Genomic DNA, 15,618 nt, shown 5'->3' on the forward strand with positions numbered 1-15,618 from the left:
TGATCTCAAAAAATGGCAACTACACTAATCTCCTTGGCTCATCTACTTTTGGAACCAATGAAGTGCTTCTGAAGTGTAGTCACGGGTTCTAATGTAGGAAAAGCAACAGCTAATTTGTGCACAGCAAGCTCCCACAAAGAGCTTTGTGATAATCATCAGATAATCTGTTTTTAGTGATGTTGATTGAGGGATAAATATTGGGCAGGACACTGGGGATAACTCCCCTGCTCTTCTTCGAAATAGTGCCATGGGATCTTTTACATCCACCTGATAGCAGACGGGGTCTCGGTTTTAACATCTCATCTGAAAGACGGCACCTCTGACACTGCAACACTCCCTTAGCACTGCACTGGAGTGTCAGCCTAGTTTTTTGTGTTCAAGGCTCTAGAGTGGGACTTGAACCCACAGCCTTCTGACTCACCGAGGGGAGTGCTTCCCACTGAGCAATTAACTGTTTGAGTGTCAGTGCAGGAGGCAAGCAATATTGTGTAAGTGAAAGTAAGCAGTCATAATGTGTTTAAAGCAATGTTTGCTAACATAATATTTGTATTAACAAGTAGTCTCTTGGAACAAACAATTAGTCACAATAAAATATTAATGTGTGCATGGAGTATAGTGTGCAACACTTATGGGTTTTAAAAACATGGACGAGAGTTAGCTACTAAACATCTTTTACAAATTATAAGCTCGAAAGAATCACAATATCTCGTAGGATCCAAGTTCTTCAGTAAATACTGAAATAGTCTCGATGCGAGGATGAGAAGTGTTTAGAGACTAACTGTTTAGGGAGGTGATAAGACATCATGAGCTGCAAGAATGACACTCAGCAGCTCATCATCTGACTTCTAAAATAGTGCAACTCATTGCAATTCAATGGTACTTGAGCTGAACAGCACGCAAGAGGTTTATGGTGTTAATGTTGCACGTCACGGAGTCACCGGACGTTGCAATGTAATGTTACAGAATGCTAGAGTAAAAGAGCAATCAATGGAAAATCCAGGAACAGGAAGTCAATTTAGCTCAACAAGCCTGCATCACCCATTTCTGGTTCAATCCTCAAGTGCATTAACAAGGAAAGGACTTTTGATAGTGGGAAATTAAACAGGCAGCTACTCTTGCAGAAGTTTGAAGAGCAATGTGGTTGGCAAGTTCAACTGCTTGCGTCACACAGACAGGAAAAGACCAGCTGATCCATCCAATCTGTCCTATACCGTCATGATGTAATTCCTACACACCATCATCCCCATTCACCAGCCGTGCAATCTCCAGCGTGGGATGCACATACATAGAAACAAAGAAAATACATGTAGGAGCAGGCCAATATGGCCCTTTGAGCCTGCACCACCATTCAATATGACCATGGCTGATCATGCAACTTCAGTACCCTACTCCTGCCTTCTCTCTATACTCCCTGATCCCTTTAGCTGTAAGGGCCACATCTAACTCCCTTGTGAATATGTCCAACGAACTGGCCTCAACAACTTTCTGTGGTAGAGAATTCCACAAGTTCACAATTCTCTGGGTGAAAAAGTTTCTCCTCATCTTGGTCTAGATGGCTTACCCCTTATCCTTAGAGTGTGACCCCTGGTTCTGGACTTCCCCAACATCGGGAACATTCTTCTTACATCTAACTTGTCCAATCCCGTCAGAATTTTATATGTTTCTATGAGATCCCCTCTCATTCTTCTAAATTCTAGTGAATATAAGCCTAGTTGATCAAGTCTTTCTTCATATGTTAGTCCTGCCATCCCGGCAATCAGTCTGGTGAACCTTCACTGCACTCCCTCAATAGCAAGAATGTCCTTCCTCATATTAGATCAAAACTGCACACAATACTCAAGATGTGGTCTCACCAAGGCCCTGTACAACTGCAGTAAGACCTCCCTGCTCCTATACTCAAATTCTCTCACTATGAAGGCCAATATGCCATTTGCTTTCTTTACTGCCTGCTGTACCTGCATGTCAACTTTCAATGACCCAGGTCTCGTTGCACCTCACCTTTTACTAATTTGTCACCATTCAGATAATAATCTGCCTTCCTGTTTTTGCCACCAAAGTGGATAACCTCACACTTATATACATTATACTGCATCTGCCATGCATTTGCCCACTCACCTAACCTGTCCAAGTCACCCTGCAGCCTCTTAGCATCCTCCTCACAGCTCACACTGCCACCCAACTTAGTGACATCTGCAAACATGGAGATATTACATTCAATTTATTCGTCTAAATCATTTATATTGTAAATAGCTGGGATCCCAGCACTGAACCTTGCGGTAGTCCACTAGTCACTGCCTGCCATTCTGAAAAGGACCCGTTTATTCCCACTCTTTGCTTCTTGTCTGCAAACCAGTTCTCTATCCACATCAATACATTACCCCCAATGCCACGTGCCTTAATTTTGCACACTAATCTCGTGTGGGATCTTGTCAAAAGCATTTTTAAAGTCCAAATACACCACATCCACTGGTTCTCCCTCGTCCACTCTACTAATTACATCCTCAAATTTTTTTAGAAGATTTGTCAAGCATGATTTCCCTTTCATAAATCCATGCTGACTTGGACCGATCCTGTCACTGCTTTCCAAATGTGCTGCTATTACATCTTTAGTAATTGATTCCAGCATTTTCCCCACTACCGAAGTCAGGCTAATTCCCCGTTTTCTCTCCTCCTTTTTTAAAAATACCTGGCAATGCCCCTGCCCACGTGCATGATGCTCCATTTATCCATGTTAAATCATGCCTACATGAAATGAGCCATCGTATCTAGATCTGCCGGAATTCCACGGTAAACCTGGTTGGTGTAGCTCTTACTCAAAAGAGTACTTTTCTCAGAGCTATTTTTAAAATGGCATTAGTAAATATCCACAACCAAAGCACAGAAGGGGCAAATAAAGTGGTTAGGCAGTCAGCATGAAAAAGATTTGCTTTGCCTTCTGTAATGTATGCACCTGTGAGTATGCTCATAGGTTTGTAGAGATGTTGGGCCTTGAAAAATGTTTGGAGTGTCCCCCAGATCAGGGGGCACTTGATTTAACTGTTTAATTTTGTTTCACAACTAAAAGAGTTGTAGAGCTGTTGAGTTGGCAGTGGCTTAGCCAGTCACGTGATGTTTACAAGACTCAATAAAACCCCAACCAGTTGGGTTCAGGGAGTCCACGATGAGGCAGGTGGTTTGTGAGCCTGGTGGATGTACTGGTAATGTGTCGTGTGATTGCTAAGCAGTTGCTAATAAACCAACTAGTTCTTAATAGCAATATGTTGCTATGAATTCTTAAGCAAAGAACCCATGAAGCAAACACATTACATCTTCCTATTTCATTACTTTGCAGGAGATTTCAAGGCTTTTGATTGTAGTAACACATAAATTTTTTGTTTTGCATACTTGCCTGTTGATTCCTTCGCTACAGGCTCTGCGCTGGTTTTATTGGCATCCCGTTTCTCGTCCATTTTTGCGTGGAATGGCTCCCGAGGAGGGTAGCGGTCCCTTCTCATATCCTGCATTCTCTTAAAATCCTGCACGTCACAACATTATTGTGTGTTCAGTGGAATGTCATGCACCAAAATCAAAACACTGACTCAGTCATCACACATTATTCAACATGCAAGATGAAGCTGTAGTAAAGGTGCCCCCGGGTACAATGTTGTTGGCTGCATTTCTTCACAACATATGCATGGTTCTGAATTGCAGGCTGAAGAAAAAGACTTGTAAATGGTGCGGAGTATCTCCTTAAAAGCCAAATCCCAGAAGTGCTAGTCTAAGCGCACATTCACACTACAACTGTGGTACTGGTGCCAAGCCATTTAGCAGTTAATATTTCCCACCCTGTGCCTTTAAGCCAAGATGTCCGACAGCTCGGAGTTCTTTGGGGAAACTTGGGATGTTGCTTTTAACCGTCATATCCAGATGACAGCAACTGTGCGAATGAAGTCAGTGGCCATACTTCTGAATGTCTGGAATTGGTACAACATTTGGTGAAGAGATTCTGCGTAACGGGATATACATCACGCATTGTTAATTGTTGTCTGGATGCAAGCTCGTCCCATTCCCACCAACCATCCCCAATCGCTCACTGTCTACTGTGTGTGTGTGAACGTTGCTATTGTCAAAGCTCGACTGGAAGTCAAACATCAAAAGAAATCCTAACAAATTAAACCTGCAGGAATGCAAAAATTGAGGTTTCATTAACAGCAGAAATTTGGCATAGCAAAATAGCTTTTTCTTCACTTTTTCCATCAGCAGGTCGAAAAAGGGCAACACCAGTGAACAATGTCACTGGAGATTCAACGGCACATTTTACTTTTCTGTACAAGACCGTAACAGGACACATGATCATTTTTTGTCACAGATCACCTAAAGCTTCGACCTAAATTTGTTTTTGATTCCCCGAAGTAAACCATTCCAAAACAAGTTTTTTCGGTAACCATCTTGTGAACATTGAGAATTGATTCTGGTTTTGTTCTTGTATTACCCAAGCCTATCTCGGATACTTCTTTGCATCCTTTGAAGTGAAAATTAAAAGCTTTCATCTCCTTGTTGTCCAGTCATGCCGAGTTGATCGTAAGCAGTGAATGCACATGACTGCAATCGAGGTCCATTCGTGATCCTTGTCCATTTTCCTTTCAGCTCCGGTTACATTCTCCCTGGTTCATGATTTTTTTAACTCTAATTTGTAAATGGGTACAATAGTCTGATTGGAGGTGGAAGCTGAAAGCACTGAAGTAGAAAATGGTGCTTTAAAACACCTAAACCATAAAGTTACCAATGACCCAAATTTCTCCGATGTATACTTCCAAGGAGAAAATGCACCTCCTTACTACCTGCTCGCTTTGTTGGAAGAGCTGCACCTGGGAAGGGACAGAACAGTTTTGGGGAGCTTCCTGGAAATCCCTCTCGGAAACTTCCTGACCCCACTGCCTTCCCCCTGAACCTCACTCGTTACGCACCACCCCGTAAAGCACTTGGAGATGTCGTTTTGTACACAATGAATGCTATGGAAATCTAAATTGCTATTTAAACATAGTCAAATAATATAAGTGAGCATCCACACTACACCTGCTGCAGTACAAACCTTTACAAAGATTTGGTTTACATTCAACCTGAAATTTGTCACAATGGGCATAACTGTAAGGGAACGGTAGCATAGTGGTTATGTTATGGACGAGTAATCTAGAGGCCTGGACTAATGATCCGGAGACATGAGTTCAAATCCCACCACGGCAGCTGGGGAATTTAAATTCAGTTAATTAAATAAATCTGGAATTAAAAAGCTAGCATCAGTAATGGTGACCATGGAACTACCGGATTGTTGTTAAAAATCCCAGGTGGTTCACTAACGTCCTTTAGAGAAGGAATTCTGCTGTCCTTACCTGATCTGGCCTATATCTGACTCCAGACCCACAGCAATGACCCTTAACAGCCCCTCTGGATGGCCCAAGCAAGCCCCTCAGTTATATCAAACCGCTACAGATTGAACCTCTCAAATCCAGCACTCTTTGGTCCAGCAACCTCCCTGGTCCGGCATCATTCCCGACCGAGGTGCATGCGCAGAATGCGGCCTGGTTATTGACAGCAGCATTGTCAGCAGTACCTGGTAAAGTACTGATAAATTTGGATTTTTTTTATTTAGTTACTCGTCATGAGAACTCAAGGCTGAGAGGGGAGAGTAACAACACAGGAACAAGGAAGGGGGTTTCAGTACGAGAACAAATTGACTGCCTTTTACTGTGAAATGTGTACAGGTATAGCGGACAGAAGATTGTCGGATGAATGCATTATAGAAACATAGAAACATAGAAAATGGGTGCAGGAGTAGGCCATTCAGCCCTTCGAGCCTGCACCGCCATTCAATGAGTTCATGGCTGAACATGCAACTTCAGTACCCCATTCCTGCTTTCTCACCATACCCCTTGATTCCCCTAGTAGTAATGACTTCATCTAACTCCTTTTTGAATATATTTAGTGAATTGGCCTCAACAACTTTCTGTGGTAGAGAATTCCACAGGTTCACCACTCTCTGGGTGAAGAAGTTTCTCCTCATCTCGGTCCTAAATGGCTTACCCCTTATCCTTAGACTGTGTCCCCTGGTTCTGGACTTCCCCAACATTGGGAACATTCTTCTTGCGTCTAACCTGTCTAACCCCATCAGAATTTTAAACGTTTCTATGAGGTCCCCTCTCATTCTTCTGAACTCCAGTGAATACAAGCCCAGTTGATCCAGTCTTTCTTGATAGGTCAGTCCCGCCATCCCAGGAATCAGTCTGGTGAACCTTCGCTGCACTCCCTCAATAGCAAGAATGTCCTTCCTCAGGTTAGGAGACCAAAACTGTACACAATACTCCAGGTGTAGGCCTCACCAAGGCCCTGTACAATTGTAGCAACACCTCCCTGCCCCTGTACTCAATTCCCCTCGCTATGAAGGCCAACATGCCATTTGCTTTCTTAACCGCCTGCTGTACCTGCATGCCAACCTTCAATGACTGATGTACCATGACACCCAGGTCTCGTTGCACCTCCCCTTTTCCTAATCTGTCACCATTCAGATAATAGTCTGTCTCTCTGTTTTTACCACCAAAGTGGATAACCTCACATTTATCCACTTAAACTTCATCTGCCATGCATTTGCCCACTCACCTAACCTATCCAAGTCGCTCTGCAGCCTCATAGCATCCTCCTCGCAGCTCACACTGCCACCCAACTTAGTGTCATCCGCAAATTTGGAGATACTACATTTAATCCCCTCGTCTAAATCATTAATGTACAGTGTAAACAGCTGGGGCCCCAGCACAGAACCTTGCGGTACCCCACTAGTCACTGCCTGCCATTCTGAAAAGTCCCCATTTACTCCTACTCTTTGCTTCCTGTCTGACAACCAGTTCTCAATCCATGTCAGCACACTACCCCCAACCCCATGTGCTTTAACTTTGCACATTAATCTCTTGTGTGGGACCTTGTCGAAAGCCTTCTGAAAGTCCAAATATACCACATCAACTGGTTCTCCCTTGTCCACTCTACTGGAAACATCCTCAAAAAATTCCAGAAGATTTGTCAAGCATGATTTCCCTTTCACAAATCCATGCTGACTTGGACCTATCATATTACCTCTTTCCAAATGCACTGCTATGACATCCTTAATAATTGATTCCATCATTTTACCCACTACCGATGTCAGGCTGACCGGTCTATAATTCCCTGTTTTCTCTCTCCCTCCTTTTTTAAAAAGTGGGGTTACATTGGCTACCCTCCACTCCATAGGAACTGATCCAGAGTCAATGGAATGTTGGAAAATGACTGTCAATGCATCCACTATTTCCAAGGCCACCTCCTTAAGTACTCTGGGATGCAGTCCATCAGGCCCTGGGGATTTATCGGCCTTCAATCCCATCAATTTCCCCAACACAATTTCCCGACCAATAAGGATTTCCCTCAGTTCCTCCTCCTTACTAGACCCTCCGATCCCTTTTATATCCGGAAGGTTGTTTGTGTCCTCCTCAGTCTCACGAGTGATTCTGGACCAAGTGCTGCGCAGTAGCCTTCTGTGCAGCGCATGCGCAAATCCAGCTTCGGGGTCGGGACGCCACCTTGTCAGGCAACGTTCAACAAAGCAGCGCAGAGGAGCAAGGCGGGAGTTTTGGAGCCGGAACGTGGCAGAGGCAGTCAGGGGTACAAGCGCCGTCATCAGGACCCGGTAAGTCGAGGGTCGGTGTGACCTCCCATGGTCCAGAAAATTCTCTGGTCCGGCACAGGTCAGGTCCTGAGGGTGCTGGATTAGGGAGGTTCAACTTGTACAACAAAGTCAGCACCTTCACCACAAGGACTGCAGCGGTTTAAGGCGGCGGCTCACCCCCACCTTCTCAAGGGCAATTAGGGATGGGCAATAAATGTCAGCATTGCCAGCGACGCCCACATCCCGAGAACGAATAAATATTTTTTAAAATGAAGCGATTCTGTCATCACCTGCCTCAGCTTACACCTCCAATCAGACTATTGCACCCATTTACAAATTAGAGCAAAATAAAACATGAGCAAGGGAGAATGTAACTGGAGCTGAAAGGGAAGTTTACAAGGATCAAGATACTGCCGATTAAAAGCAGCCTAGACGACTACAGCTGCTCAGGCAGAATCTTAAATGCCAATCTGAAGTTGACTAGTGACCCAACAAACTATCGCCGTTCAATAATGTACTTTAAATTCTTGTCTAGTGTGTTCATTTTGGCAACAAGTTACGGTACCAAAAATACAATGTCACTGATAAAAATATTATAATTTAATTGGTTTTTAAAAAGTTACTGCATGATCACCAGGCCAAGTGCTTGATTGGCACCCCATCCACCATCTTAAACACTCACTCCCTCCACCACCACACACCGTGGCTGCAGTGTGTACCATCTACAAGATGCACCACAGCAACTCACCAAGGCTTCTTCGACAGCACCTCCCAAACCCGCGACCTTTACTGCCGAGAAGGACAAGGGCAGCAGGTGCTTGGGAACACCACCACCTCCATCAAGTCACACATCATCCTGACTTGGAAATATATCAGCTGTTCCTTCATCGTCTCTGGGCAAAATCCTGGAACTTCCTCCCTAACAGCACTGTGGGAGTACCTTCACCACACGGACTGCAGCGGTTCGAGAAGGTGACTCACCACCACCTTCTCAAGGGAAATTAGGGGATGGGCAATAAATGCCGGCCTTGCCAGCAACAGCCATATCCCATGAATGAATTAACAAAAAAGCCAGATAGAACTTCAGGAAAGTATGCTCCATGCTAAGCGTTTGTCTGAATGAAGTTCCCCACAAGAGAAATAACAATGCATCGACTACACAGGTCACAAGGTCTGAAGATCCACAAAACCACAGGCTTGAATATAAGGTGATGGTGAGCCGCCTTCTTGAACCGCTGCAGTCCGTGGGGTGCAGGTGCATCCACAGTGCTGTTAGGGAGGGAGTTCCAGGATTGTGACCCAGCGACGATGAAGGAACAGCATTATATGTCCACGTCAGGGTGGTGTGTCATTCTGAGGGGAACGTGGAGGTGGTGGTGTTCCCGTGCACCTGCTGCCCTTGTCCTTCTAGGTGGTGGAGCATGCAGGTTTGAGAGGAGCTATCAAAAATGTCTTCCAAAATATTTTACAGAAACCCAGCAGATCCAAAGGGTCTTCCATCAAGCATTTATCTCACACAGAGATGCAGTACAGTACCTCTCCAGAGGCTTAACAGTCGAACCTTAGCAATGGAACGACAGCTTACATTTCCCCAGTTTAGCTCATTTCTCACAGACTGCCTGGAGGACATTGATAGTTTCCGCTACTTTTAGCTGAATGAATTCAAGTAGCCTACACTAACCTGGTGTCGGAGAACCTTCTTTCCAGATTAAAAATATCTAGGCCAGTTGATATTTTGGCCGTTCAGTTGGCTACAAATCTTAACTATGCAATGTGAAAAACAGATATTCACACATTTGCCAGCAAGATTTACCTGTCTGGCTCTAACACACCATTTTTGTCACATTGGCTAACTCAATTTCTATACGACAGTGTTCCCACAAGGAAGGTCTGATTAACCCCATTGTAATGAGCTTTCCTCTTACTTTGTTGAATCCCCGCTGCTGGAAGAGTTGGTTCCCAAATCCGATGCGAGGTGTCTGCAGCTGGATGCCGATGGGAGGGGTGCCCAGAATTGATGCTCTGGATCCTGGTGGGAAGAATGGCTGAAGACCTGGGGTAGTCATGCTGTATCCATGAAAACTGCCTGCAAAATGTAATCCGTGTGAGAATCAGCGAGATGTAGGAGACGGGATCCGTTACCAGCAATGTTCCCCTGCATTTTTTTTGGTGCTCGATCCCTTTAAGGGGCTGCGCGGCCCATTGAAAGTTTCGAGCATGCGCAAAATTTAACATCGGAAAAGGCGGTCCCTGGCTGCGCGGGACTGGCAGAGAGCTGCGCAGCTTAGAGGGAATATTGGATTGCGCGACACATCAATTGTGGACACAACATTTTACATTCAGCATTAACAACGGTATGTTAGTTTCACCAAGAATAGAAAGGTTTAATAAAATAGTCCCATTACAACTCAGAATTCAGAAAATGCATTTTGATGAAACGACGTGCACTACAATATTGTATTACAAAAAAAAGAGATCTAAATTTATGTACATATTGGGCAAATCATCAGCATCTCTATAAAGGTTGAGTGCATCACACGGCAGATGCCACACTTTATATAAAGGACACAACTGCTGCCAACAAAATGAATTACTTGCGCACGTGCAGTTCCAGTGACAGCATTCCGGTTCATTGATAGCATTCTGGTTCGTTGTCAGCAGTCACTCGCTTACATAAAACACCAAAAGATCACGAGTAAACAATCCTAAAGTAGGTTCTTTCTGAACTTGATAATCTGGACAGGTTGTTGAGATAACATGGAGGAGAAAAGTAATTGGGAATCTAGAGAGCTATCCAACACTAACTAGCCTCTAATTTACTTTGGCGCTAATTAGATCACTTCCCCACAGAAATATCTGAGCAGTGGCATTGGAGGAACAAGTTGGGTTAGCAGTTAAACATTACAACACCCATCTTACGAGTAATGCCACAGGAGATCAGATAGTAGATTAGAAATAGTAACAAGATAATTCTATTGAAAATATATCTAAAATATTTAAGTTGGAGTGGAGTCGTCATCATTTTATTCAAGTTAAAGGAACTTTAATTTGGTGAGAATGCATAAAGGATATAAACATAGACTGATGGCTGTAAAAGTCAACACTTGATGTGCAATAGGTGTCACCAAAAACACAAATGATTTAAATGAGAAAGCCCACAAATTGCATTCTTTGCCGAGAAGCTAAGCTGGTCAAACTGACACCATACGAGACATAAGAAACAGGAGCAGGAGTAGGCCATTTGGCCCCTCGAGCCTGCTCCACCATTCAATAAGATCGTGGTTGATCTGATCTTGGCCTCAGCTCCACTTCCCTGCCCGCTCCACATAACCCTTGAGACAGTGATCCAGGGGGCAGCGGTTCTGAATAACTGACACCACGAAGACCACGATTTTAAAAAAATGCTCTAAATTGCTTTTGAAACAGAAATCCAACTATAAAACATCAAAGACCTTTCATTGACTCTTCCAGCACAGAAATAGGCCATTCGGCCCAACAGGTCCGTGCCGGAGTTTATGCTCCACACGAGCCTCCTCCCACACTTCTTCATCTCACCCCAACACCATATCCTTCTATTCCTTTCTCCCTCATGTACTTATCTAGCGTCCCTTTGTAAGTCCCACTCCAGGGACCTGAGCACAAAAAAATCTAGGCTGACACTCCCAGTGCAGTGTTGAGTGAGGGCTGCAATTCTGTAGGTGCCGTCTTTCGAATGTTAAACCAAGGCCCCATCTGCTCTCTCAAGTGGACGTAAAAGATCCCATGACATTATTTCGAAGAGGAGCAGGGGAGTTATCCCCGGTGTTATGGCCAATATTTATCCCTCAATCAACATAACAAAAAAAAAAGATTATCTGGTCATTATCACATTGCTGTTTGTGCGTAAATTGGCTACCGTGTTTCCCACATTACAACAGTGGCTACACTCCATAAAGTACTTCATTGGTTGTAAAGCATTTTGAGACATCCGGTGGTCGTAAAAGGCTCTCTGTCTTTCTTTCTATTTATAACAACTTTTATTTACGAGAGTTACCTGTAACGTAGTAAAACGTCCAAGGCACTTCACAGCAGTTATAAGCCAAAACAAATAAATTTGACACTGAGCCACATAAGAAGAAATGATAGATGAGGTAGGTTTTAAGGAGTGTCTTAAAGGAGGAAAGAGAGGCAAAGAGGTTTAGGGAGGGAGTTCCAGAGCTTGGGGCCTAGGCAACAGAAGGCATGGCCACCAATGGTTGAGCGGGGGACGCTCAAGAGGGCAGAATTTGATGAACTCGGACATCTCGGGGGGGGGGGTTTGGGTTGAAAGAGATGACAGAGTTAGGGAGGGGTGAGGCCATGGAGCTTTATGTAGCTTCTTGTATGTATTGAACTTATCTAGCACCCCCGTGCATGCTAAAACCAGGAAAGACTAGGATGCGAGAGAAAAGCTGGTCGTCGAAGCTGTCACCTTATTCACTAAACAAAGGCGAAACACAGAACCCCCCGCCAATAAACTGCCCAGAGGTGTTCCACCATCAAACCCGAGGTGGGATCTTGGTGCCTCCCCACAAGTAAACATCCAGCTGCAGGGAACCAAATACACAGGGATGTCATGTGGGCAGGCCTGAGGGAGTACAGACGCTTAGCTGTTGGAGCTATCATTCTGGAGGGTTCGTCCGACTGCAGCCACAGGGTCCCAGCTCACAGCAACTGGCTCCAAGTAAAAACAGAGTTGTGAGACAGCGCATGCTGTGGTAAACTCGAGCAGACTCTGGGCAGATTCCTGTTCTTAGAAAATCTATTTATTTTAAAAATATTTTTCAGGCAATATCTCGACAAATGATCAAGTTCTACAGCAATGGCATAGGGTTTCTTTCTCGCATCCAGGAACTTGGCTTACCAACTACCCTTTCCTTCCAACACATTTTGTCCTTCAGCCATGAGAGCAGCCACGTTTCAATCCACAGCCAATGTCCATGTTATTTGACTGAAAGGAGGTAGCAGCCGAGATAGATTTTCTTCCCAAGTTTTATTCCTCATCCCTACCAACACTATGTACGAGGCTTCAGTTTATGTAAGTGCTACAGCACATTAAGTTCAAGGGCCCAGGGGCAGCACAGGCCAGCCCACACTACAAAATGTGTGCGCACTAGGTCTGTGCAGCAGAGCTGGTCTCCAGTTGTCTTGGTTAATCCTTGCCACTGGACCAAGACCTCGCTCTGTCAAGCCCCTCTGGTGGCTGTGTGCAATGGCCACCACACGTTAAAAAAATCCACACACAGGCATCTTCCACCCTTCAACATGTAGTTCGGGATCTGGAATATTGGGTCCTTCATTGAAACATCTGCAAACTCATCCCGTTTTGGCGTGGAAGCAAGTCATCCTCGTTACGAGGAACCGCTTATGATGATAAGTTCAATATTGTCACAGTACAGCAGGAGGACTACAGTCTGTGTACTACATTAGATTGCACATCTCTAATTTGTAATCACTGAAATAGATACGCTGGGAAATGCAATTGTTGATGAAGCAATTAATGTGTCATTTATCTCAGCACCGTTTGCGGAACTTGATGTGTGTAAAGTGGTTGTTGCATTTGCCTACTGAACAGTGGTAACTACTCTTCAAAAGTGCTCAATGGCTGTGTAGTACTTATGAACAATGTTCCTTCTTATTTTTTTGGCGCCGAGCGGCCGCTTTAAAAAGCTGTGGGGTCCATTCAAAATACTACGTGGGCGCGGTTTTTACATTGAAAAGCCAGCAGTGCGGGATCCCTGAACTGCTGCCCAGCTTAAAGGGAACGCTGCCCTGAAACGTCCACAGAGATGCGACAATTAATACACAAAATCTCTTTCAATACAGCCAATGCACTCGAGGTAAGGTTTGGTAAATTTAACAAATTTGATTAGGTTATTTGGAGTATTGTGTACAGTTTTTGTCTCCTTACCTAAGGAAGGATATACTTGCCATTGAGGAAGTGCAACAAAGATTCACCAGACTGATTCCTGGGATAGGGGGATTGTCCTATGAGAGATTGAGCAGACTAGGCCTATATTCTCTAGCGTTTAGAAGAATGAGAGGTGATCTCATTGATACATACACAATTCTTACAAGGCTTGACAGGGTAGATGCAGGGAGGATGTTTCCCCGGGCTGGGGAGTCTAGAACCAGGGGTCACAGCCTCAGAATAAGGAGTCGGCCATTTAGGACTGAGATGAGGAGAAATTTCTTCACTCAGAGGGTGGTGAATCTTTGGAATTCTCTATCCCAGCGGGCTGTGGAGGCTCAGTCATTGGGCATATTCAAGACAGAGATCGATAGATTTTGGATATTAAGGGAATCAAGGGATATGGGGATGGTGTAGGAAAGTGGAGTTGAGGTAGAAGATCAGACATGATCTTATTGAGTGGCGGAGCAGGCTTGAGGGGTCAAATGGCCTACTCCTGTTCCTAATTCTTATGTTATGCTCTTAAAAATCCCCAATAGTTATTATGCCAGTATTTTTGCTGGTGCAGGAGCCTGCTTCACTAGCAACCTTTGCTATAACATGCTTTGGTGCTGGCAGAAAGCTAGCATAGCGATTCTAAATAGAATCATTTTCTAAATCTGCTGCAATCAAAACAGCGCGCAGTGGCAGCGAGTAATGCACATCAGGACATTGGGATATATTACAACGGTTACTACTGAGCCGAAATAATGAGGTAACCCTGCCACTTTATAAACCATTGGTGTGACTGCATTTGTAATACTGTGTACAGTTCTGGTCGCCACAGCACAAAAAGAATATTGCTATTATTGAAAGGATACGGAAGAGAGCAACCAGAATGATTGAGGAGATGGAGGGATTCAATTATGAGGAGCGATGATGTAAATTGGGCATGTTCTCACTAGAAAAGAGAAGGATGAGAGATGATCTGATTGCTGTTTTTAGGATTCTAAAGGGACTGGATAATGTAGATTGTGACGATCGAGGTGTTCAAAATCATGAACAGCTTTGATAGAGTAAACAAGGAGAGTAAAGAAGGAGAAATTATTTCCAGTGGCAGAAGGGTCAGTAACTGGACGACACAGATTTAAGGTGATTGGCAAAAGAACCAAAGAGGGAGTGAGAAAATATATATATATTTTTTTTTAAAACACAGCGAGTTGTTGTGATCTGGAATGGCAGTGGAAACAGATTTAACGGTAACATTCAAAAGGGAATTGGATAAATACGTAGTGAGGAATTTTGCAGGGTTTGTGGCAGAGTGGGACTAGTTGGACAGCTCTATCAAAGAGCCAGCACAGGCACCATGAGCCAAATGGCCTCCTTCTGTGCTGCATCATTCTATGATTATGAGCTGTTTCACCAGGAGCAGAACAGTAGAACCAGAGGACACAGCCTGCACTTGAAGCAGGGTAAATTCAAAACTAAGCTGAGGAAACAATATTTCAGTGGGCGAGTGGGCAACCTATGGAACAATCACCCTAGGGGTGACGGTGGAAGCTGTTGGTATTGATTCATTCAAATGGAAACTGGATATCTTTCAGAAATAACATTTTGGGACACAGTAATTTGAGACGTGGCGCGTGGTGAGTGTCGCGTGCTTGTGGTTCCCAAAGCTCTCCACCACTTGGAGGTATCTGTACCTAGTGTCTGGGTCTGTTGTAGATTCATTGCTGTGATTAGTCAACAACATTATCGTTGTCTCGCGACTCGCAGGATGAGAGGTGAACGAGACGGAATTTAGTCTTTTTCCATCTAGAAATTCCTATTGTTCCATCAATAAATTTGCTCGGCGTGTCTTTTAAGACAGTACGCTTTTAAATGCGAGTGTCAGGATCAACTGGAATATCAGCTGCAGTACACAGGCAATACTGTGCTGCACCACGACAGTTGTTATACAGTACACAGATGATCCTGCTGTTTCTATCTTAAAAAGATACAACTTAATGAAATTCAGTGATCGATTTAAAAACATAAATCCCAT

The 15,618-nt window shown here is 44.1% G+C and overlaps 1 protein-coding gene across 1 annotated transcript in view; it reads right to left on the reverse strand.

Moving 5' to 3' along the window:
- ciz1a (cdkn1a interacting zinc finger protein 1a) overlaps positions 1-15,618 on the reverse strand; it is a 70,590-nt gene that overhangs the window by 41,885 nt on the left and 13,087 nt on the right. Inside the window, exons 3-4 of the mRNA XM_070863704.1 lie at positions 9,592-9,752; positions 3,389-3,515 (exon numbers count right to left, since the gene is read on the reverse strand). Coding sequence (XP_070719805.1) covers positions 3,389-3,515; positions 9,592-9,752 — 288 coding nt within the window. The remainder of the gene's footprint in view (positions 1-3,388; positions 3,516-9,591; positions 9,753-15,618) is intronic.

Source organism: Pristiophorus japonicus, chromosome 20, assembly GCF_044704955.1.
Source record: "Pristiophorus japonicus isolate sPriJap1 chromosome 20, sPriJap1.hap1, whole genome shotgun sequence".
NCBI lineage: Eukaryota > Metazoa > Chordata > Chondrichthyes > Pristiophoridae > Pristiophorus > Pristiophorus japonicus.